At 44.6% G+C, this 25,767-nt stretch overlaps 1 protein-coding gene across 4 annotated transcripts in view; it reads right to left on the bottom strand.

Moving 5' to 3' along the window:
* MEIS1 (Meis homeobox 1) overlaps nucleotides 1-9,733 on the bottom strand; it is a 133,206-nt gene extending 123,473 nt beyond the window's left edge. For 3 of the 4 annotated variants that reach the window (XM_044377625.3, XM_048222589.2, XM_044377629.3), the window contains exons 1-6: nucleotides 8,267-9,000; nucleotides 6,185-6,411; nucleotides 4,213-4,354; nucleotides 3,626-3,676; nucleotides 2,786-2,836; nucleotides 1,195-1,341 (exon numbers count right to left, since the gene is read on the bottom strand). In XM_044377625.3, coding sequence (XP_044233560.1) covers nucleotides 1,195-1,341; nucleotides 2,786-2,836; nucleotides 3,626-3,676; nucleotides 4,213-4,354; nucleotides 6,185-6,411; nucleotides 8,267-8,278 — 630 coding nt within the window. In that variant the 5' untranslated portion in view covers nucleotides 8,279-9,000. Of the gene's footprint in view, nucleotides 1-1,194; nucleotides 1,342-2,785; nucleotides 2,837-3,625; nucleotides 3,677-4,212; nucleotides 4,355-6,184; nucleotides 6,412-8,266 lie in introns of all 4 variants that reach the window. The other variant, XM_026484432.4, reaches the window with a different exon arrangement.
* Nucleotides 9,734-25,767: the final 16,034 nt, after the last annotated feature.

Genomic DNA, 25,767 nt, shown 5'->3' with positions numbered 1-25,767 from the left:
AGAGAAACAACTCTAGGCCTTCACTTATGTATGGAGAGGCCAGAGGAGACCCGCAACCCAAATCTCTACTCGCGTTGCAGCAATTCGCTACGGAGAGCTGTCCTGAGCCCGTTTCATCTCACCCGCTCCTCAGGTTTTCACTTTCATTGCATTTTTGCAACTTCTTTGGGCCAATCCAGGGACGCAGCGACAGGAGAGAGAGAGAGAGAGAGGGAGGGAGAGAGAGACAGAGAGACAGAGAGAGAGACTGGGAGCAAACAGTGGTGTTAGGGTGAGAGAGCGACAGAAATCCCCCCCCCAGCAACTCCAAATAAAAGTCGTCCCCACTTAGCAACGCCGCGGAAGAAGGGCCTGGAGGGAGGACCGGAGAGGAGGGGGCGAAGCAAGCAAAGGCCGGCCGTTGAGAGCGAAGGCGGCGCGAGGTCCCCCACCACCACACGGAGGGAGTCGCCGGGGTGCCCCTGACGCTGACACTTCCACAAGCTGCCAACCCAGAGGGCCCAGTGCACGTACCAGCTGAAGGATGAGTGGAAAGGAGGAGGAGAAACGTCCATATTTATCTGTTTTTATAACCTCGGCCTGGTCTTATTTTTTCTATTAAGTACAATAAAATGGGCGAGCTTGCAGCGAGCACTGCACAAAGCAATGTTCAGTGAGGTCTAGAAGCGTTCGGCCGAGGAAAACTGACAAGACAGGCTAATGAACCGTATAGACAGGGAGAAAATAGCCAGCATTTGCTAGATTTCAAACCCTCGCTGTCTCTCTTAGACCACCTATCTTGGGTTTATTCCTAATAAAATAAGAAATAAGCAGACCCTACACTTTTCTTTTCTTCGAAATAGAAGGGGAAAAAAATGCTCCAGAACAAAGCCCTGCAATCAGAGGCGGTCACTGGCAGTTAACACTCCCATTATTATAGAGGGTAAATAAAATAAAGACAAAAATTAAAAGCGACAAGAAACAGGTCAAGTTTGCAGGCAAAGCTTTTACAAGCTCATCTCTCCAGGTCGAATCCCAGAGCCAGCCTTAATGAAGCAATAATAGCCACATTATTCAAAAATTTTCATTTCGATGGAAATGTATCTAAAAGGGACTTAATCATATGCAAATAATAAAAGGAGGTGGTAGTGACCCAGCAAGCAATATGCATACAGATTTTTTTTTCTAAGGATGTTGAAATTGAAAAGCGCGTACCTGGTCGGTCAGATTTGCTGATCTTGTTATATCTTCACTGTCTGATTTTGATCCTCCTTCTCTGTCGTCTATCACCAGATCGATAGGCATTTTCCCTTTCAAACAGCTAATGTACCGGTGGCAGAAATTGTCACATAATTCGTGTACCTACATTATGACAGAAATAAAAAAATGGAAATATAATCAGGAGTGCATAAATGACATTGACAAGTGCAAACCACCCCCCTTGTGAGATCCAAACTTCCAAATAGGGAAACACAGAGCAATTGTCCTCCAGAGACCCCCAGACGCATCCAGAATTAGGAATAACTTTCTTTTCTTGCAAAATAGAGATATCCCAGAAAATTGACAGTGACAAGATGATTCACAGGCTACAACATATTCAACACCCGTGTTAAATTCATCTGCTCCCAGGGCTGTGGCCATTAGAGAGGTGACCTGCGTGGGTGACATTTAAGGTAAACTATTTAATTTCATCCACTTACTTTATCATAAGTCCTTTTCCAATGAATCTAAGGGAAAACGTGAATATATATATAATAGAGATCTCTCTCTCTCTCTCTGTGTATCTCCAAAGGACCAGTACTGTGGTGGCATAGGATATATGTCAGACAGCCCAAGTCCTTATAACATTTGTAATTAGGGATTCTACCCATAAGAAGCATATTTTAGGATACTTTTAAAAAATAGAAGAAAATCAAATTGCCAGTACTCATGATATGAAAAACACCTACAGCCACAAAAAAAGTATCAAATTGATTTTTTTAAAAAAGGAAAAAGAAATCTTCAAAATATTTAGGTATAAGTGGAGCGGTCTCTTACAGGCCTCAGGCATCACTGACATGCAAAAACTCACAAGAAACCCCAGTGTGCTTGCAATTTAATGTTAGTTTGAATTACAATGCATTAAGTTTTTATTGCTGAGATTTATAGAACAGCTAGCAAAATCATGTTATCCCACACCCTTTCTTGAGTGTGAAGGTGGGGTGTGTGCAGGATTCACAGATTCAAGAAACTGACACAACTATCAACTCTGCTTTGTCTCTGCACAAGGTTTAATATGCCTCCCCCACCACCTCCGCCAGACTCCCTGCCCACTCCTCCTCCTCCCTCCGCCTCTCCTCTGTGTCTGACCTGCCGCCGCTCTCAGACTGTCTTCCAGAAACTCACCAAAACTAAACAAAACTCCCTCACCCACCCACCCAGAGGTAGCAAAGAAAAGGGGGAAGAGGAAGAAAAGAGATCACAAAGGTATAACCTGTGAAGCAAACTCACAGCAGCATTCTAAACATCAAGAGAGATGCATAGAATTGCAACTATTTATACAAAGCCAGCAAAGTATTAAGAATGAATACAGGGCTAGGGCATTTGAAATGCCCATTTTAGTGGCTGAAATTGTAATTAAACTGCAAAGAGAAATGGACGCTAAGATTGGCCTTGACACTAATTACCAGAAAGAAAGACATTTATGCAAATGTCTCAGAAGCCTGAACTTCAGCCATTCAGAACCCTCCCCCCACCCCACCCCACCCCACCCCCTCAAGATTGGGGGTGAGGAGAAAGCAAAAGGAAAAGAGTCTAGAGAAATTACCTTCTCTAATTCCAACAGATGAAACCTTAATACTTGTATGGCTTGAATCATCTGCAAAGATACAAAAAGAATGAGCACCCTATTCCTAGTTTGCAGAAAATTGGCTGTCACAGCTCTACCATTTCCAGCCTATCAACCCCCCCCCCAGTAAATAGAGTTATTTTGATTTATGACAATAACACTAAAACTTAATAGCAGGGACTGGGTACCATCTAGAGGTTTATACTTCTTAAGGAGGAAAAAATAGCTAAAACAACAACAAAGCATCTAAGTGGGGATCGTAAACACTCTCCTCTCCCATGGCTCTTCCCCTTCTCAGCCCCACTGCCCCCACCCCACCTGAAAGGGCCACATCCCTGGACTAGAATGTTCCTCGCAAAGAGTGCACGGAAAATATTCCAAATAGTCCCCAAAGTGTGGCTTTTCACAGTGCAAACTTTCTGCTGCTTTCCGCACACCTTTCGGGCATACTGGTGCTTTGGGGGCTCTTGCCCGGTTGCTGCCCTGGTGACGCGACTTTGAGGGCTGGGAAGTCCGCAAAGTTTAAGCACACACGCTGACAGGCCCGGAGATAAATCCCCGCGCTGATTAGAGCTGCGCTGCCCGGCTGTCATAAAAAACAAAAGCTCGCGTTTCCCCGCGCCGGCTTGCCCGGCCCCTCTCGAGATGAATTTATTTCCCCGGGATCTTGTCCCGGACCACTTGTCCGTGGACGGAAACGTCTGCAGCCGCCTTGCAGCTACGGGAAGACCCGTCTCGAAACCTTGGGGCTCTTAAAGCAAAGCTGGGGACTTGGGGGGAGGGGTGTTGGGGGGAGGGGAGTAAGGGGTCCGCTCTTACCAAGTTATCCAGTTCTGGATTAGAAGAAAATAGAGGTTTTTCTGCACGAATCTAAATACAAGTGAGGAGAGAGGGTGGGGGGGGGGAGGAAAGAAAGAACATTTGAAATCTGGTCGCCTTCCTAGTTTCTTGCCTCATTACCCTGTCGGGGGCAAGATGTAACCTCCGGGAAGGGCTCGGTGACACCGAGTTCGTCCCGCGCAGGAACACTTCAGTGTGAATCAAATAAGCCAAAAAGAAGCCCAGAGCTCAGGGTTACTTCTGCCAGTAGCTATGCGTCTAGAGGACGCTGCCCTGCTCGCCAAGACCAAGGCAGCTACCGCGCGTGGTGCTTGTGATTTTATTTTATAGAGTGAGCTTTCTGCGTTAGGTTATGAAGCGTGAGTTGGGAAGACTATGGGTGATTTTAAGTCGTCCGCAGACACTCCTATGGGAGGAAAATCTCAGGGTAGATGTCACAGGCATGGCTTACGGTGGACTATTTACTGGTTACTTTTGAAAATGTGCTGGGTGGGGGAGGGAGTTTCTTTCTTTCTTTCTTTCTTTCTTTCTTTTTTCTTTACTTTTTAAACATATATTTTGCTGACCTGTTTGGCGAACACGGCTATATCTTCATTGAATGACTCTGACGAGCAGACGTCCCCGCCCGCCACCCCCGGCTCGCGGGGGGTACAAGTAGCTAATTCACATTTCTCAAAAATCAGTGCTAAGAGAGGGAAGAGGGGGTGTCTGCAAGAAAATACAACAGTCACAAACAACACAATGGTTAGTCCCGAGTCAGTGAAAAAGGCGCCCAAGAAAAACAGCCAGAGGAGCTCGAGGCAGGGACCCCCTCTCTGATTTTGTCATCTACTTTTTTCCTCCCTCCTGCCCCCCAGGGGACTGCTCACCTCCCCTTCCTCCTAGGGCTCCGAAGTCGGAGGCCCTTAGCCACGGACAGTATCTGAGGATCGGTTCAGCATATCTGGCCGGAGAAATTGGTAACATTTGCTAAGAATAAAACCCAAGCGGTTCCAGCAGCCATTTTGAATTAAGTTTCCCACCCCGACAAGCCCTCGTCCCTCCGCTGCGCATCTAGGACCTGGTGGAGAAGAAAGGCGGTGGGCGTAGCGCTTGGAAAGGCTCGCTCAAGTGGGCTCCTCCAAGGCAGGCTCGCAAAGCCCAAGACTCGGGGGATCTTGGTGGCAGGCGCTCAGCTAACTTGGGGAAAGGACCTCTATGGCTGCAGGACCGACTGTCAGAGGGCTGCACCTACCGATCCCAACCCACGGCCCTCGGAGAGCAGGAAGGCTCCTCCTCAGCTCCCTGCACACGTCCCTCCCTTAGCCAATGGCCCCCACTGCCCCCAAAAGAAAGTTCCTTCAAATGTTCCTGCGGTAAAGCCTTTCATTTTTGTCTCTGCGGAATGGCAAAGCAGCTAGTATTGCGAGGGGCCTAGATGTCGCTTATCTCAACCCATTAAAAAAAAATGCTTCTACTAACGCTCAAGGAGGTGTCTCAAGTCTTTTATTAGCTCTCACAGCCCAGCCGGGAATTTAACAGTTTGGGGTCCTTTTCAAAGCGTCCCCAAATGTTCTGTCCCGGAGCCTAAGCCATTTGCAGTTAACGCTGCGGAGAGAACGCTGGGATTGCAACAAGCCCATCGCACAAGGGACCAGAAGATAAAGCAGAAAGGGTTTTCAGCTGGGGAGGGTCTGTGTTGCCTGATTTTTTTCAAAAGAAGAAACAAATAGAAATAAAAGTTGCTGCAAAGTAAAACGAGGTCCCCAAATTCATGAGCACACAGTAGGCACAAGTGACTTTCAAAGGATTTTACCAGCCCTGGGTCAAATCGACTGGCCTGGGCGAACACCGTGTAAACCACAGTCTGAAAACAACACCGGCCTGAGAGCACCCCCACACCTACTTCCAAATCCTGCAGGTTTCGCCTTTGAACACAAAGTACTAAAACGGCTAGAAGTTTCTTAATGTCTATAACAATTCAGAGCGAGCTCTCTCCCTGCCTATGGTGGTCAAACTCCCTAAATGCAAAGCATGTTCCCCCTTGCCTGACCTGCAACTGTCCTCCCTTGATTTTATTGTGTGGCAGCCGAGCCAGCATACGGTTGCTGAGTAAACTTAGCAAGTCAGAACAATCAGTGGCTTAAAAGATTTTCCCTTAAACTAAAAGTTTCGTTCCAACACAAAGGCGCCTACATTTAGAAATCCCCAACGCTCTCCCAACGAACTCGAGCAAGCGAGGACTCCAACCCGCTGAGCTACAGAGCCGGGGTCTGAGAGGGGACAAGGGACCTTTGGCAACTTCTCCTGCAGGGTGACCCCCTTCGCCCGCACGGCCTCGGAGGAGCTGGGTGCTAGGCAAGCGCTGAGTGTGTGTGGAGATGGGGGGCATCCGGGGTGGCAGGCCGCCCCTCCAAATTCTCCATGCAATGCAAATGAAAAGTTACCAAATAGTGTACCTCCAATTCATAGAGCTCTGGCTTTCCTTTTACCAAAGGCACAGGGAAATAGAGGAAACATCGCGTCTCTACTACTTAACCTGCTGCCCATTGTACCTACCCATAAATGGCATCTTTATCTCTCTTTAAAGCGTCATTGACGGAGGAACCCATGCTGGGGGCCATGGCGTTGGTGTGAGCTGTGTGCGGGTACTGATGCGAGTGTAGAGGAGGCCCATGGTTCAGGTGGTGGACCGGCTGCATGGACCTGGCCGCATGTGGGTCCCCATACATCGTGGAGGGGATGCCTACTCCATCCATGCCCCCATAATGGGGTAGATCGTCGTACTGCATGACAAACAGGAGAAAACAAGGTTCAGAAGGCCAGGCGGGCAAATGGGGAGACGGCAGGGCACCGAGCTTATATAATGTCAGTCCAGCTGGGTCCTTCAACCCGGAATTCAGTGGCCTTGCATCTCTAAAGTTGAGATTTCTTATTTTAAAAATGATTTCTAGAGTAAAAATTCTAGGATTCTCTCTAAGACTCCGCTGGGATGAACGGTCTTGCCCTAACTTGTGTCCCTATCAACTAGTTCAGAAATTCAGGATCCTTTGGCAAGGAAGGAAGGAAGAAAGAAGGAAAGAAAGGGAGGCATTCTCCCGGAGGGCGGAAGGTAAAGCGTGCATGTCTCTAGAGGAGGAAATTCAAAATCACAATAATAAAACGTGCCAGGACAGTGCAGCAAACCCGCCTAGTTTCACAGCCCCTTCCCATCAGGGGGAATAAAAAAAAAAAAAAAAAGTTAACGATGGGAACAGCTAAGCTAAGCACATGAATTCAGACAGGCTTCTCATTTTCTTTCTCTGCCAGCGTGGGGTTAGGCAGTCCTGCAAGACACTGCATTTCCTTTGCTTTCCAAGACAAACTCTGCTAAATTATACAAAACTAACTGGCTTCCTTGTAAGTGAAACTTAGAGAAACGTAGCTTTTCATGTTTAGAGCTGAATTTAGAATTGGGCAATTTCCCCTCAAAGTCAAAGAAAATCTATAGTTGGAACAGTTAGATATTCTATTTTCTCTACTCTAATGAACTTTCCCCCCCCAGACTAGAAGTCAATGAGGCAAATGTAACTCATCAGGTGTAAATTCAGAAGCAAAGGCACATACAACCCCCATCATCTTTCTTCAGAAAAACTACTTTCATATTGATTGTCATTATTTTTGTGTGCAAAATTTAGCTATTTAGAATTTTCTCCTCCTTCATTCCGGGCAAGTTATTTTCCCAAGATTTGGAGGCGCCGAGAGTGAAATGATTTTCAAAGAAAAGAGGAATTGCCACTTTCATCTCCTTAAAGCCAGAGGTGTGAAAATAGTTTGGAAGAACGCTGACATTTGCCTGAACCAAAGCAGTAAAGAAAAATGTGTCAGCCTAGTAACTTTCTTTTGCAAACAGGGCTTTGAGGGCCAGGACACAAATTATGCAAGGAAGGCTTTTTGTAGACCCCCCTTTCTTTTAAGAAACTACCTCAGTTGGGTTGTCATTGTCTCACTTTACTCTCACTACATTTCCATTCGAATAGGAATATTGGGGAAATTAGTATTGCATTTTTAAAGTGAGTAGCTGTGTGCTTAGTATCCAATTAGTGCAGGGCTTTTCTAACAAAAACTTCCAAAGTATTACCTTTTATAAAAATCCATGCACATTAAAATCACTTTTAAAAGATGAATGTTTTCCGACCACCAAAGCCATTGTACTATGACAAAGTCATTTGCTTAAAAAAGCTAAATACTTCTAATGATATTAAAAGATGAGCACAGTCCACAACATATCAGAAGTTTCTAGCGGCTTCATTTACTTTAAAAACAGCTTTAAACTTCTGCTCCCTGAACACTCACATTATATAGCATTAGGTATCTAGCGCTTTTTGTTTTTGTTTTTTAAACAGATGATTGCCCGAGCTTGTATTTTTATTTATATAGCTGCTGGTTAGGAATCTATAGAAAACTTGATTACTTGAATTAATTACATGTAACATACATCAGTCTACAAATGCACTGAATAAATTCTCTAGCTTTAGGCCACAGCTTTAGGAGCCTCATTCAAAAAGACAGAGAAAAAAAGGAAACTTTTTAGCAGTGTCTTTCAGCCACGTTTCAATTTAATCTCACATTTGAGTTCCACAATTGTTTTTTAATACGTACCCTTTGCGCCATCGGCCTCCCTGGCTCCCTTCCTACTTCAACTTCTAATATATCCTCTTTAAGGCCAGTGTGAAAAGAAACAAATAAGCAAACTCCCCCGGAAAAAAAATTTTTTTAAAGCACGACGAAAAATCCCTTAACGTCTCCAGCAACGTGAGCTACTGGTCCCAGTTCTTCGGTCTACGGGACCTGAAGCAAAGCGCCCGAGTCACTGAGCATAAAAGCGCTCCGTTTCCAAGACAGCAGCGGGGGCAAAAAAAGCAGATCTTCTCTCCCCCAAAAAATCAGTTTAAAAAAAAAAAAGAGCGCCCCTCAGACTCAACTACCAAATCTCATGGCTTTCTGCCACTCCGGCTGTCAATCACAGGCGAGGTTGTCAACGTGGTGAATGAATGATCATCCGCTCTGTCTTCTTCTGGTCAGAACACCTCAAATGTTAATATTCAAATGCACAAAGCCCTAGCGCTCGCTTCCCTTGAATCAGTCCTAATTCCTAATCAGTTTCTCTCTTCTCTCTCGCTCGCTCTTTCTCTTTCTCTCTCTCTCTCTCTCTCCCTCTTTGCAACTGCTGCACTGGAGGGAGATTAGAGGAGGAGGGTTAAAAAAAATGTCTGTCTGAGTTTGTCTTAAAGGAGCCACGATCGATGCTGCCCGCTTGCAGTCCCCGTGCGTGTGTAAAGTGTGTGTTGCACAGGCGGAGAGGTGGATTCCGACCAGAATGCTAGAACCCGGAAGTAGTGGTGGCCATAACAGGTCGCGTCTTACACAATGCATTGGGCTGCAGCAAGTAGGCTTCTCTGCAGGGGTGGGTGCGCGAAGCGAGCTCCGGCCGCACTGGAGAGGCAGAGAGGCGCTCCATTAAATCGCACGCCCAGGCACAAACACCCACACACCCAGGGCACACGCGCACAAACGCGGGCAGGAGCCCCCGGCCGCAGGCTTTATTTTCCGTATTCTTTTCTCTCCCTCCCCCTCCAGACTCTCTCCCCAAAGCCGACTCTCTTGAAATAAATTGGGAATAAACGCGGGGCAGGCAGCAGCGGGAGTTATTTTGCACAGGGCTCTGCGCATAGACTTCATGACTTTCCTCGAAATTATTGGGGTCTGCCAGCATTTATTGGGGGCGGAGGGGACTAATGCGGAAAGTATTGCATTCTCAGAACTGACCCCCCCCAAGTAAAAAGTCAAACCGGGAGAGGGGATGACCAGGAGCAAGGCTGGGAAAGGTTCTGCTAAGGAGTCCCGAGAACGTGGGGTGGCGAAGGCTGGGGCTTTCTGCAGATCCAGCTTAGAACTGCTGTCAGAGGTGGACACCCGGCCCAAGGAAAGGAAATGCTTGCATTTTCTCACTTTGGGGTCTGGACCTCCCCCACCTCCTAGTCCCGGAGGCCCCCAGCCCCAGCCCCGGCGTCCTGCGCGAAGTGGGAAAGGAAGGGAGGGAACAATGAGCGGAGAGCGGGGAATGTGCCCCCAGCGCCTGTTTACAAACACGAAGCTATTTATGATCGCCGGAAAGCGAAACCCGACGCGGGCTCGGAGCAGCCCAGACCTCGCGGGTGGAGCCCGGGCCGGGGAGACTCAGGGAAGCAGGCTCTTTCCCCGACCCGCTCCGAGCGAGGAAGCCGTGCGCCCAGGGCGCGGCGCGGCAGAGTCGGCGCGCTGGGTTCGGGCTACGGCCGCGCCGCCTTTGTCTTCGAAGAGCCGAGGGGCTGTGGCCTCGGCGGTGCTGGGGCCTGGAGGGACCCCGCTCCCCAAGCTCTTTCCCCCGCGACGCTCTGCGCTCTCGTCCCCAGCCCTTCTTCCCCCTACTCCGTTTTCCCGTCCTCATCCCGGCTCAGGGAAAACTCCCAATGCCAAAGAAAAAGAAATTCACTTTGGGAGCTGAGATTTCAGACAAAAAACCTGTCCCAAACCGCAACTCGGAGGCTCCAACCAGCCACTGATTTTAACTTTCTCCCTTTAAATACCTATTCTCTGGCTTAACAACAACAAAATCCTCCCTGAGCTTGCCTTTTATTATTATATTTAGTAGTGTTATTTTCGTTTTTATTTTTCTGCCTGCCTGGCTCTGATACGCCGAGATGGCTCGGCCACAGCAGCTCGACCAGCGGGCTGGAAACCTCACATCCTGGAGCAAGGCTCGCAGCTCGCTCGGCTCGGAGCAGGATTTTTTTTCCTCCCTCCAGCTGAAACCTTACAGAAAACTCCCCCTGCGGTCGACTGGAAAATGAGCTCACCCAAATCTCGGTAGGCAGCCGTGGAGGAGGGCTCGGCCAATCAGGAGGCGCTCCTGCCAAAGCGGCCGCGCATTGGCTGCGGGGAAAATCAATTATCAAATAATCGATCAGCAGGGAGCTTCGATCTGCCGGGAATGCAAACTGCCAGTCCCCATTCCCGCCCTGATGGTGGCCAAAAGGCTGACTCCCCAAAGCAGTCAGCCTCTCGCTCCCATCGCCCCCACTCCCATCCCACTCCGCCAGCTGCGGACCGAACCCTCGTCCTAAAGGGGGGTGTAGAGAGGAGAGTTTTGAGAAAGATTAGGGTGTTCCTATCCGCAGAGGTTGTTTGGAAAAGGTTAGGAGCTCTCATAAGTATTGAGGCTAACTCTTAATGTGCAAACTAAAAGAGAATTTGCATCAGTCCGAGAGGTAGGACTCAAGTTTCTGTTAAGTGGGCTTTCAAGGAGCAAGGGACACAGGGAGAGCATCAGAACCTGTATCTGGAATCAGGTTCCCTCCAGCGCGCATAGTCTCCCTAAGCGTTGTCTAGTCCTTTAGTACTTCGCACGAGTCAACGCCCAGTCTCCCCCCCCCCCAATAGTGGAGTTTTCATAAAGCCGAGCAGCTGAGTCTTCCCAGCCTCCAGCACACCACCCCCGCCCAGACACCGTACTCTCCCCCTGTATGCCTAAAGGATTGATACATTCACCCAAAGCCTTCAGATGCACTTTGCCTTGAAAGGGCTCCGGCTGTTTGAAAAACATCTTAGGATCTTCATTATTTGCATCTCTCTTCTCTCTTCCTTTCTCTCCCTCTCTCTCTACCCCCCCCCCTTTTTAGGATCTTTAACTTTACTCCATCGCAAACGTGTAGTTTTTGGGTACAGATGCCCCGGTGCATCGCGCGGGAGGTTAAGGCAGGCCCGCATGTCAAAGCCGAGGGTGAATCCAGGTGAATTACCAGCTTCTTTACGCCATTGCCTGACATTCCCACCCCCACCCCACCCGCCCCAACGTGAACTTGGAAACCGAACTCCAGGCCAAGATGGAACCTCCCGGTCTCCCGAAGACGATTTCTCTTAAATTCTCGGGAAGCTGCGCTGGCTGGGCCAGGCAACGCAGTCCTTTTCCGATTACCGGGAGGACCAAACTGGGCCGGCAGCCTGCAAGTCTTCCCCGAACCCCAGCCAGCTTTGGCCTCACCTGAGCGCCTTCCGACGGCTGCACCCGGGGGTGTGAGCGCTGCAGGTCCAGCAGGCCCAGCAGGCTTCCCCGCGCGGCTGGCTGTAGGGGGGAGCGCAAAGAGGGGGGTCGAGCCAAATATCGACATGGGCACATCTACGTTTATGATTCTTAAATGAACTGCGAGGGAAATTGTGTAAGTATAATTTAACTGAGAGAAATTTACTGCGAAATACATTTCGATGATCATAGTCTTTAAGAGCCCTTAGGGGTTCTCCAGTAAAGCCTTCGGTAACCGGCTTGGAGTTACCTCAACTCTGCGGCCATGTTTTCAAATTTGGAAAAGGCCAATTTTGATAAAGATTTCTTTGACAATAGATTTTATTTTGTATTGTTTCTTTTTGGGAAATTTGTTTTCTAGCAGAGATGAAAAAGGAAGGTTCAGGTAAGTCACTCCTTTTCAAATATAACCAAAAACTTCAAAGCAGTAGGAAAACTATTGTGTGCTTCAACCACGATGTGTCAGGTTACCTTAAAAGCACTTTAAATGACCTACACACAAGTTTTCCCTAAAGAAAGGGATAGTTTGAGTTTGTGGGCTTAAATAAACTCTTATTAGTTTTGAAAAGTGTCTTCTTTCTTCCCTCCCCCCCCTTTTCCATTTATAACTTCGAACCTAATGCTACTGCTAGGTCTTTATAAGATTAATTCTGAACAATCAAGGGACTAAAACACTTTTACAATGTAATTACAGTAGTACAAATTGTTTGCCCAAACCTCATTGTGGATAAGGATTTTACAATTAGCAAACAGTTATTACAGTTGGGGCTTGCTGAGAGAAATTGCACAGAGGAAGTCTAGAGTAGTAATATAGTAGCCATAAAAAAAACCCCTCCTTTGCCATGGCAGCAATTAATCATCTATTAAAGGGAAAAGGCAAAGGGATAGTTATAGGTATCTTAGTAAACTACTACTGATAATTATACTTGTTCTGTGACAACACCTATCCCTAAGTTATATACTTGCTTTTTGAGGCAATAGCACTTTTGTTTTGCAAAAGCTTGGCCTGGTGAAGGGTTCTGGCACTTGCCTTTAGCTCTTGCAACATGCGCCTCCCATACTCAGCTTACTCTAAACATCCCAGAGCATCTTCCCAAAGATAGAGAGCGAAGACTTTAAAGGGGCAGGCCAAGGCCTAGGTCTCTATTGTTTAGACCTTCCTTGCAAGAAGGCATTTAAAGCAAGTGGTGCCCCTTTAGGCTGTTGGAACAGTCCTCTCTGAGCACTCCCCTCTAATTTTCTGTTCTCCTATAAGGAATTGTGTCTCTGGAAAGACATATATCCTGAATTAGGCTTTTGTGCCCAAAGTTCACACTGATGAGTCAGTTCCAAAACCTTCAGAAATTAAAGAGGCACCTCCTAAGGTAAAATGTGTGTGTATTTGCCAGCCCAGAATAAACAAAAGCCTGTTAATCAATCGAGTTTGGCAGCTGTGTTCACAGAATGATAAGGGTTTATCATCTGCCACCTAACCCTAAGATGCGTGTTAAAATGTTGTGATTGCTCTTTAGGTTGTCCGGTGGTGTGGAGGCTTGGGATTTGTACTTCAAGAACATTTAACGTCTGCATCTCACCCCCCACCCCGCCCACATTAGCATTTGCATTTCAAAAAACAGAAATAAGAAGAGGGGAAAGACAGTTTGAAGAAAATGGATTTAAAATCTAGTCGAGATAATAGAGGAATGCTTGAGATAAGAGCCTGGATGTGATAGGAGAGAGGCCCAAGAAGTCAAAGCTAATGAATAGCTGTGAGAAAAGTGAAATAAACTATTTAGAGGTCTATAAAAGGGGGAAACCTGGTTAGGTGATGTGAAAGGGGGTTAACTGAGTGGATTAGGGAAGACGTTAATCAAGTGCCCCAAAGCCATCCGGGCTGCAAGAACTGGGAGATTTGTTTACTGCATTTTGCTTCAGAAAACAATGTCTGGGTCCAGTTCAGAAGTCAATGAGAGGTCAGTTTAGGCTCTCTAACCATTGCAGGGAAAATACCTAAGTCACTATATTCTGACTGGATAATGCAAAAGTTAAGGAAAAAAAAAAAAAACCTGGGGGGGTGTGTGTTGTTTTCCTTACTACCTTTCTATTTCAAATCATTAAAATGCTTTGGTCTCTAGAGGGGGAAAATTACACTGGTTAACATAATTACTAGCTCTGACATTTTCAGAAGTTATAGAGGTCTTTTATTAATTAAATGGAGGGCTTAATAAAATATTCCTAATAAAATTTATGGTTGTCTTAAAACTTTCTAAACAGTGCTATAAATTCTTAATAAAATTAACTGGGAAATGAGTTATTAGCCCACACTTTACCATCCCCCCCTCACTTCTTCATAAGGAGCGTCTGTAGAATGAAAAGGGAAATAGAAACCTTTTAGTAAAATATAAATATTAGCCAAAGTCACACATTGCTTTAGAAGAGGTGAAGTTTCAACTAAGTTATTTCTAATGGCTTCACCCTCTGATATTCCCCAAAAGCTACTCACAAAACTTAGACCATTTCTTCCCCTTCTTTACTACACATTATATATGTGTGCTATATGTAAGCTCGTGTGAAATAATATGCTCAATTTTCTGGTCTGAGTTGTGTATTAAGTTTAATAAAAATCAGAGATGCATCCTGCAAAATTCCAATATAGGATTTTCGAAGATTCAGTTTGCAAATATTTTATCAATTCAAAGATAATTAAAAATGAAATGTCTTATAATTTCTCTCAATTTAATTTCTTTAAAGGTAACTTTTAAATAATAAATTTCTCAATAGTCTTTACCTTTACACTCCACATCTGTAACAGTTGGTAGTATCTGAAGCAGTATTTTGTTGAGCAGATACGCAAAACTTTTTCATATCATTACATTTTAATACCTTGGTGAGTTATCTTAAGTTTTGAGATACTTCTCTGCTTCACAGATAAATACTAGCTGGTTGACTCTTTAAAATGAACAGCCCTCTCAAACATACTCCAACCAAATAAAACAGCCTTGGCGGATTTTTCAGCTTTTGAAGGCTTGATCTTTTGTGCCGTCTACTGGACAATGGAAAAACTACAGCTTCTATGACTTAGGAAACTTCTCTTGTCCAGTATGGGGTGGGGGGATGGGGGGGTAGTGGGAGGGGGTGGATTTTGTGCTGCTAAGTAGTAGGATAGGACAACAGGACCCAACCTCGACTCACAGGACAGGTTTTGTGGTGTAATCATGTTTTCATATCCAAGTTCAGGACATTATATTAAGTACAGGCACACCTAAGCCACTTGACTAAGGCACAAGGCTGTATTTAATGTAATTGTGTGTGTGTGTGTGTGTGTGTGTGAGTGTATGTGTGTGTGCGTGTGAGTGCACACAGTTGGCTTGGGAAAAGACTGAAAGAAAAGATGATGGGACAAGCTCAGCATCTCTGAAAAAAATATTGGTGGTTTGCTTGGCTCTGAGTGTGCATTTGCTTAATAGTCAAGTTAAATATATCCACTGCCTAGATAAGCTAAGATGTACAAATTAATTCTTGGATTTTGGAACATGACATTGTTCAGTAATCAAGAAAAGTAGTTTTCAGAGAAGAGAAATGAGTTTGGTAATTAAAAAACTTTTAGTGCAGTTCTTTTTGACAATCTTGGATGAAAATGTGAAACTTCAGTGGTTTTGCTTGGAGACCACATGCGGGAGAAAGTGTGGATGAAATTCACAGTCAGATGCCTTTATGTAGCAGAGGCTGTTTGGTGATCTGTTAAACATTTAAAACTATTGTATGTATTTTGGTTATGACTTTTAAAAATATTTATGGAGCCCTAGCATTATGACAGCTTGGCACAAAAAAATTCATGAAGATAACTTTGACCTTGTTTGATATTGATGTAGCTTCTGAATAATCATAGTTACCACAGAGAGGTAACTTTGTGACTTAAAGAACAAATAAAACCCAACTCTAACAAAATACAGAGAAGTCAAGCTGATTTTGTGGAAGAGAAAAACCTGGGTGCAGGGCTCTTACAACTGTTCCTCTGCTTTTCTGAAGTTAAAATTCCTCAGTGCATTTTAATAAAACCTAGTACCACGTGATTAGTTATTAGGGTGTCTTTTAATAAAAATTTAAGAGTGAAAAGGAGACAGTTTTAGGGCATTTTATTGATGCATAAATATATTTCAACGATCTACTTCAGATATACATTTTGATGTGGCACTATGTCAGAACGACTTTAAAATATTGTATTAAATATAGGTAGATCAGAGAACCTGCACTGACATTGACTAGTTAAGGCAGTGAGATGGCTTGCACTGCTGTGTGGAAGAATAGGGTGGTTCCAACTGTACTACAGAGCTGGAGGTGGTGGAGGTGGTGGTGGTGGGTCTCTTTCAAGCTTTAGCATAATCCACTGAACTGTGTGACAGATTATTATTTTATAAGATGCTATTGGGGTCCATTGGTCCAGATTAAAGAAGAACTACGACCCTACTGACAATAGCTAGACAACGTAGAAAATTCTTACAAGAACCGATCACACATTTGCTGTATTCTAAACTAATAAAGAAGTACTGATTGCTTAAGAGGTCTGGCCGAAGTGCTCTCCTCACCAAAGGCAAACATTTACCTTTGAAACAACAGGATGAGCCACAGAGGGCATGATCAGCATCCACGTTCGGCTGGATAAAGGGGCCTATTTCGTAAAAAACCTTCAGGCAAAAATGTACTGATAATTCAAAAATAAATATTTTAACATTTCATTGAGTTATCTAATGAATAAGAAAAACATCGAAGGCTTCCTGCAGTTCAGAAAGAATTCTAGTAGCGTGGAAAACACAGAAGGAAAGAACAAGAAGCCGAAGGACGCCTGCTGAGTAGTGATTCACTTGTGAATATCTGAAAACATACTTTTCCGTGCCCTTATTTAAAAATGAAAAATAAATATCATCCGTCCTTGTCTTTTTCTTTCTTTTTTTTAAATTAACATCAGAATATGGCTATGCTTGCTAAAAAACGTTAATTCTTTGCAGGCGATTTATGCAAGAAAGGGCCAGTTTGAAAACTTAACTAACGGGAGAAGTGCAAGTGTAAGTCGCAAACAAATCTGTTCGCAGCGGGGCCCACAGCCTGGAGAGACGCCCCTTCTTGCGAGCTCATCCAGGATAACTTCATTTAGTGGCATATCAGCGGCCACTTCTGGGACTCTGTCGAGTGGTGTCTCTTCACCGCAGAGCCCTCAGCAGGGCTGCCCTGTCACCTGTGTTGGGGTGGCTGCTCCCCGCAGCGTCCCGCGGCGCAGTCCGGTCCCCGCGCGCCCAGCCACCCAGAGCCCCGGGCCTGCCTGCACCCCCGGGGACACGGACTCCCCGGGCTGGGTTGGGGACCGGCAAGATATGCTTCCCGCGGGCAGCGGCCTCGGCCTCGGCTCACACCTGGCTGGGCGCAGGGGCGCCGGTGTAGGGGGAGGGGTCTGGGAGAACCTGTTCCCCGGGGACCCGGAACCGTCTGGAAAGAGCCGTGGGTGAAAAGGTCCCCTCTCCTGCCAGGATCCTCCTCCCCCCTCCATTTTGGACCGCCGTCCTGTCTTCTCTTTGGGGTTCGCCTCAGCGTCTGCCGGAGCGTGTGGGTCAGGCCTGGGCGGCGGGGAGTGGCAATGGGAGCCGGAGCGCCAGGACCCGCGTACCCGAGCGCGGCGACTCGGGCCCCCGGCCTCGGTCTTTCGCCTCTGGGGGCTCAGCACCCGAGGGCGCCTTTGCCCCTCTGGACTCGAGGACTCCGGCTCATCCCACCCCTCGCCCCTTTAGTTTAATTCCGGAAGCCTCTCGCCTGGGTTCCTGGACTGCTCTTTCCCGGGGGGCGCCGCGAGCCCTGGGGTGCCGCCCAGCTCCCTCTTCCTCCTCCGAGGCCCAGTGTGCTCTGCAAGTCTGTCTGGGATGCGGGAGCCTTTGGGAACCCCGGCCCCCTCGCCCCCTGCGGCCGCTGCGGGCCCCCTCGGAGGGGCTGGAACAAGCGCGCGTTTGTGGCCGCGGTTATTATTTCAGGTGCGCTAATGGGATTAGAGGCGGCGGAGCCCCGTGTGGGGACTGAAGCCGTTCCTTCTCCGGGGTTCCAGCCGCGGGCGGGTGGATCGCGAGTCACCGCCGGGCCCTGGCGGCGTCCCGGTGCAGCGCTGCCCGCTCCGTGCGCCCGCGCGGGCGCTCACACCTGGGAGAGAGGTGGTGGCCCCGCGCCCCGCAGGGGAGGGGAGCCGGGGACAGGCGGAGGATGCGGGGAGAGGAAGGGAGCCCCGGAGGAAAGGAGAGAGAGGCAGAGTGATAGTGACAGAGACTGAGAAAGGGAGAGGCGACAGCGGCGGAAGCAGAGGCAGAGTCAGGGAAACTGACAGATGGAATCTGAACCAGTCCTGTCCAGCCTCCCACACTCGCCACGACCGCGAGAGAGAAACGCGCTCCTTCTCCTGTGCTGCTTTCTGCTTCCGAGGGGGCCTCCTTATCACAGACTTTTGCATAATTGCATATTGACTTTCCTAAATAGTTCCGTAGAGCTATTTGTTGCTTTCACCTTTTCAGTCTTAAACAATTCCCTTGGGGAAAAGAAAAAAAAAAGAGTGTGTGAGAATGTGTGTATGTGTGTGTGTGTGTGCGCGCGCGCGCGCGCGTGTTGGGGTGGGACCTGAGGCCAGAGATAACCCCTACCATGCTCTTTCAGAATGTCCCTTTGGCCATCTCAGAAATGACCATCCTGTTCTGGGAAGTGGGAGTCGCCATCACTAGTGGGGTGAGGTGATTGCTCTGCCTTGGGTCCATTTTTTACAGCCCTTTTTCCACCATACAGAGCTCGAGAATTTAAGAGCCAAGTCAAAGCATTTAGTTCCATTTGCCTACTTCCCAGATGAGCAAGCAGAGACTGAGGCTAAGTGACCTATTCAATTTCTTCTGTTTTTCTTCTGCATGTCTTTAAGTTCTTTTTATATAGATCTCCCAACACTTAAAACAAATCACAACTACAGAAGAAGGCTTTCTTATTCTTCTCTCCTAAGATCACTGGATGTCAGCGCCTCCATGTCTCCTGTTAGAAGCAGCTGTGTGTGCAGTTGATGGGGGTGGTGAGTGTGGGGGCTGGGTGGGGGCTTCTCTCTCCTCTGCAGCTCCCACACCGACTCCATCACGGAGCCCCTGGAGGACAGCAGCAGGCAGGGAGCTTGTTGACCTGTGGAAGACCCCTCCACACAGCAGGAAGAAAGGAGCAAGGAGAGCTTGTATTTGGTGGTGATGCTGTGGAGGTCTCTTAGGCTTTGCTTTTCTCCAACCAACCCACAAACAAACAAACAGACAAACAAGTCCTGCCTTCTGCATCGACTTCCTGTGACTGAGTGACCCTCAGCAGAAAACTGGCCCAGGTCACCCAGGGAAGGAGTGAGGAGGTTCAAGGCCTTATTTACCCCAGGATTAAAAACAACATCCCCACAAACTGTCCCTCCTCAGCAGCTTGCCTTTTAAGGATGTGAGAAGGAGCTTCTTAGAGTCTAAACAGACATAATAACCCATTGAGATGTTTAGGTTTCAAGTTTAGAAAAAAAGCATTTTTATCCCTGCTTCCCAGAACCCCACTACAACCTAGACCCAAGCTATCAAACCCTTTACGAAGATATCCTATATCTTTTATGGGCAAAATAAATTTTTGAGTAGACACTCCCGATTGTGAAGTATTTTTATTTTTAGCTTCAAATTTTGCGAAAACAAATCAGTTATTTAATGCCTTCTTCTCCCTATCCCCTGCTTTCCTTTCACTCTAAATTTTTGTTACCTTGAATTTTGTATTGATTTGTTTGGCACGGAAAATTGGCCTGTAGGCCTGTTATCTTCAGTCATCTACATTTATTTCATTTTGTGAAAACTTTGAGTTTTCTTAACTTATTGAATATTAACAAAAAATAGCCTAATGTTCTTTGAGGTTTAAACCTTAGCAATGTGTCCTAGTCTAGCTTTTGTAATAAGCCCATTGCATTTTCTTCCATACTTGTTGAGTCACATATCTTTTAGTTAAAAATCTTTTTTTTTAAAAGATTTTATTTTTTAAGTAATCTCAACACCTGACATGGGGCTTGAACTTACAACCCTGAGATCAAGTCCCCTGCTCTACTGACTGAGCCAGCCAGGCACCCCATAGTTAAAAATCTTTTGAGCAACCCAGAACTTTATGATTTACTGGGCTGTAAGCTATTTTATTTGCAAATATTTAGTGCTTGCAGCCTGAAATTGAAGAACGATTTAGGAAATTGTTTCTATCACAAAAAGCTCTTTGCACATACAAAGATCCCAGTCAAGATTCTGCGTGGTGGCCGTGAGGGAGAGAGGCAGAGCTAACAGGATACTCGGATTCAAATTTAAACTCGGTCACTAATAAGCTGATCGTATTTGAAGAAGTTAATCTCTCACAAAATGAATTGGTTAATATTATTTTGATTTCCAATTGTACTCTTGATTCTTGCATTTAGTGATTCTGTATTATAAAATTAGATAAATAGAAAATGTGTAGCATCAAAATAAAGAAAAAAAGTTTAGTGTTAAGACATTGCCATAACACCTCTTTCACAGTAAATTTTAAAGAGGTTGACATTTTGGAATTGGATTGGAGAAGACTATCCTATAGCAATGTTTCCCTGTCTTGACTTCAGCCATTTACATACAGCTATAGGGGTTTTGCCCTGTCTTAATACCCTATGAATTACTTTTTTTTAAAGTCTCACCTGCACTAAGATACACATACATATTTTAATATGAAACTTCATATCATAAGATTTCTTTTATATTTTTTCCTAATGCAGAGTACAATAAATAAAATAATAAATTTAAAACAGTTTGTTGTGATATGCACTCCTAAATCATCTTTACCCCTCTTTAGGAAGCAATGACCTAAGGACGTCTTAAATCTGTTCAATGTGCCAAGTTCTAAGCATATACTACTTTATATGTCAGCATGACCAAGTACCGTTCAACAAATATCACACAATGAAACAGAAGGAAGAGGTATTCAATTGAGAAAGAAGCGAACACTAATGATTAGGGGAAAATGAACACTCATTTTAGGAAGAAATCAACGCTAATGTCTTGCAATTCAGCTTTCGTATTTAAAGTGGAAATGTATCTTGTAAACCTGCAACTGCGAACTTGTTGATCCTGATGAATTATACGAAGCCTCCATTTTATAAGAGAGCATTTTGAAATATAATCACTACAATTTAAGACATCTGTAAAGCCCAAACTTATGATAATATTAGGCAATTTTTGGAAAAATATACTCGATACTATAAAAACGACAATAATTTCTCATAAAACCCTTCAAAACACTGCAATCTGAAATGCTCGTGCTTTATATGCCAGGGAAGGAAAACATAAATGCTTCCACTTCAAACTTTTTTTGCTGTTTTTTTCAATATACTCACTCTCAACTCCTCCCTCTTCTGAGATTCTCCCGGCAGGGAACTCAAGTGTCAGAAGAATCCCTCTTTAGGCGCCCTAACCTCTAGACAGGACTCTCCGAGTTCGAAAATGACATCTTAGGGCTTTGTTGAAAGATACACCTGAAAGAACTAAAGTAAACAGAAAGATGTCAAAGCAGAGGATTATTTTTGTTACAATGAGATTTTGTCTGGATATTCTTTAGTGTGGTTTAGAGGTTAAAACATTTCATCCTTTCTTCACTGGCCAGGTACCTTTTGGAGGCACTTTCTCTAGTTTCTTGATTTCACATTTGTCTTTTCCTTGTAACACTGCACACTGAATTTGTAGGGCAAGAAGTAATTTATACATGGTTTTTATTTCTTTCTGTCTAGCTGTGGTTACATACCCCAGCAAACCAAATGCCATTCACCGGACACCTTTGTTCCTCTTATTTTTTTTTTCCCTAAACATGGAATTAAGTGACACTAAAAAGTCATTGAAACAACATAAACACCTGACCATCTTAAAAATCAAGAAAAATCAAAATCAAGAAGTATCGTTTAGCACAGCCAGAACGTTGAAGAACTTCAAAATCACGAATTTGAAAATGGATGGTTATGGCTCTTTTAATAACTGTCACTTGGCCGTGTTCTCAGTCAGTATCCCAGCACCGTGAGGCGTGTGACTGAGCTTCAGGTGCTCTGGAAACCACTGCTTTGAAGGTCAACCTCAACCATGTTTAAGTGCCAGCTCTCCTGCGCTACCAGCAATCCTTGGCTCCATGGGACCAAGCACACCCCTGACCTGATAAGAACCAAATGCCATGGCCAGTTTGTTCCCTGATTTAGGATTCTGTCCCTGGCAGTTACGGGGTTGGTTTTTATGTTTGTTTTGTTTTGTTTTAATTTGAGCATTTAACTCTTTTTACTTTTGTACTTTTGCATTTCTATGATAGTTGGCCAGCACCCTTTGTTATCCGAAGCTAATTTAGACCAAAAAGTATTATGTATTTTCGGATACTCTTACTCATTAAATGCTTAGGGCTTATTTGTTTGAGACCCTCAGCCAACGAGCCTTCCTCAGTGCTTTTAGCTTTTTACCCCAGGAGGGAATAGTTTGAATTTGTTTCAAAATTCTCTTCTTTTATTTGCTTTTTCCTTTCCTATGAGTCTGTAATTTAGTTCTGCTGACACAGTTGGTTAACCCCATACTGGGGAGCTGATTAAAAACACTTTCTAAAAATGTCTGTTCCTATTGCCGGTATTAACCAGCATTTTTTTTGACTATCGCTTTCTTTCAACTTGTTTACCAAAATCTTTCCACCACAATAATTCTAAATGGGCAGAGTTAAAAAGCTACATACCCACTCCTTTCTAAGATGAACTACTTCTCCCTGCACCGTCTCCATCGTGCCTGCTACATTAGAAGGATCCCAGAGAACAGTAAGTGGTTGTAGAGAGTCTATCGAACTACGTGCCAGGACAAAGGTGAGCAATAATCAGGTTTGTTCCCATCCCCGTGCTTAGGGGACCATTCAGGTATACAGCAGATTCCCCTCTTGAGGAATGCTTTCTTGAAAAATCTGAGTGGTTGACAGACATGCTGAGGAAAGCTGCCCAGGGTCATTTATACGCTTTATCCACTCCACTTAACCCAGATACCAAGGCCAGCCCCACTGTCCTACCCCTGTTCTCTTGGAAACTTTTAAGATGACATGAGGTCCAAAACAGTTTCAGACTTGCTTTGCTCATTGTCACTGACATTTTTTGGATAGTGATAAAAAGGCAAGTCTGTTGCAAATTTCATAAATCAGTCCTTTCTCTCTGTTCTGCTGTCAGGTTGCCCTTCTCCCTAATGTCACCATATGTCACTGCTTGTCCCAGCCAATCTCAGGTTGATCGAAAGTGTTTGACTAACTTTTGGGTCCCATTGCCTGTAATTGGTAAGACCGGGCCAACTTTTTGGTTTTACACTATTCCGTTTAGAACAGTATTACTCAGGTAAAGTTAATTTTATGTCCTAAACAAGTCGTTGATATTCAGGGATAAAATTCAGAATTTAATTTTTGTTCCTTACTTAAGAAAATATTTCATAGTTTGCAAAGCATGCCCTACCCACCCCCCTCAGCTTAATAGCTTTCTCTGTTCCCCCAAACCTTGTGTCATTGTATTACCATTTCCATTTCACAGAGAAAGTTTAAAGTCATACAACTATTTAGGATCAAAGGCTATATACTGAGTTATGGTATCAATCTAGAAAAAATAACTTTGTAACTGCATCGTTTTGTTATGCTAAATATTGACGGGAAGGCATGAGAGAAAGTGAGTAAGGAGTGTTTTTTGTTTGTTTGTTTTTTGGCTTTTTGTGCTTGAGTTTTTTGGTTCTCTTTCTTTCCTATCATCTGTGGAAAGATTAAAAATATTTAAACTCCTGGAATACATCCCCAGAAAGTTTCATTATTTCCAGTGTCCAGACATTCTGAACTGATTAACCATGTTCAATATGAAATGTTTGCTCTCTACATTTCAAAGCTATTTTTTGTTGCACAAATATCTATTTTTACAAAATCATACTCAAAATTATATATAGGACACATTATTAAACAGATTTATTATAGTTCTTTCATTCCACAATATATTTGTTTTGTTTTTGTACTTGGTGTATCTTTTTTGCTTTAAAAACTATAATATAGACATAAGTCATTTTATGACATAGCATGGCTTTCAAGGAGATAGCAATTCAAACTTTCCATTTAAAGATAGAGAAGAAAACTGCTTTCAGGAAATATTAGTTAACCGGCAGGAGTCCTTTTCAAAGCACAGTTACCATGGGATTGAGAAGTATTTGCTAATTATAACAGTGCACTAATTATGTGCTTTTACATCTCATCTTTCTGTCTTTCTGTCTAAATTCACTTCTAATTATATGGTACCCTTTTTGCATATGACACATCTAAAAGTACTGCTTTTATCAGATATGAATTCTTTTACTTGGAAATATTAAAGACATAGTTTCACTTCCAAAATATTTTCTCCTACAATATAGTGAAATCTTTTGATTGTAGGTTGAATAATCTGTCATGTTGAGGAGAGGGAGGGACCAAGATTTCAATATTTGACATTTTGTATCTTCTAAAAGAGAATAGCCAAGATGATCACCCTTGTCATGGTTTCTATTTTTCCAATGCAGTTAAGCAGAAGTAGCCCTATCGCCCACTCTTCATCCATCATTGTCATCACATTTTAATTAATTTTCAGGATTTCAAATATTGTAGTTGATGGAAAGATATTTGAAATATAATATAATAAAGAACAGTCACTGGGGCACCAGAACCTGTTTTCACGGGATTACTAGGTCATCCAAATTGTAGAGGTCGGCTTCACACAAAAGCAGCAGCAGCAGCACCACCACCACCACCACCACCACCACAACAAATGTGATTTCAGCTCCTATCCTCGGACTCCCCCAGATTGGTTGAGCAAATAGAAACAGGGATTAACTTGATGTGTGAAGAGAGGGAGTCTCGCTCTTCCCCCCCAAAGCGGGAATTCTGCCAGGGACGCCTACAGAATCGGGGGTCTATATCTTTAGGACGCCTCAGGCTTTATTCCCCAACACAGGCTCCTGTAACAGCTATTAGTCTGACTCACTCGTGGCTATACACTTCCTCTAACTCCACTCCTGATCACACTTTATTGATTAGGAACTTTAATGCATACATATTCATTTTAATGTTTATTTGTTTTTAAAGAAAGCTTCGAGAATAATTTATAAGCTTTTAAAGAAACATCTGATAGAGTACTTGAAGCTTCTGCAAATACAAACAAAACCTGCCCTGCAGTATTTAAGGCACATAGATATGCGGATCCAGCACTTTCAGGTCTCGGGCTCCGGGGGGGGGGGGGGGGGGGGGGGTAGAAGGAGGTGGGGGGGGCTGGTTGGAGTAGAAGAGGAAGCATTTATTGAGGGCTTCCTCTATGCCACGGGCCGGGATAGATGCTTTTATGTACATTATTTCATTTTGGTAGCACCCAGTCTGTTGAGGGTTGTTCTAACAATCAAATGAGAACTTTAGAGTTCAATGTATCTTTTACGCTGAATTGCGTTGAACTGAAAATGTGGATCTTCCGCCATCAGTTTCGCTTTTATACCAGGCCACAGAATCCATTCAACTCAAGATGCTCAACTCCCCCCAAACTAAGGGTACAGTCAGGACCTTAAAGGCCATGTGGGGCATTCTCTGCAACTAAAAATATTTCAACAACGGTAGAGCCTCTGCACTGTTTGGATGCAGACTCCTTTCCATCCTTCCCATCCCCTTGGGCCTGAGCCTCCTCATCTGGAAATCAAGAGGACTGGCCTCTATTTCTGATATCCCTCCCAGACCCAGTGATTTGAGAATTTCGTTTTTGATTCTGCTGATGCCAAATGTTTACAGCTGAAAGGGGGAGGGCAAACTAATTATAAACAGAACTTTCCCAGCTAAAATCTCAAGGGGTCAAGAAAAATGATTTAAATATTTTCTGGCTCTGACAATTAGAAATGCATTTTTTGTGGCAATAATAAGATACACTGAGAAACAAAACACTTAAAAAAAAACCATTTTAGTTATTTTATTGAAGTGAAAAGCTTCCAAAAGGGTG

The sequence above is a fragment of the Ursus arctos genome, unplaced genomic scaffold (assembly GCF_023065955.2).
Source record: "Ursus arctos isolate Adak ecotype North America unplaced genomic scaffold, UrsArc2.0 scaffold_8, whole genome shotgun sequence".
NCBI classification, from domain to species: Eukaryota; Metazoa; Chordata; class Mammalia; order Carnivora; family Ursidae; genus Ursus; species Ursus arctos.
This window is presented reverse-complemented; position numbering and strand designations above follow the sequence as displayed.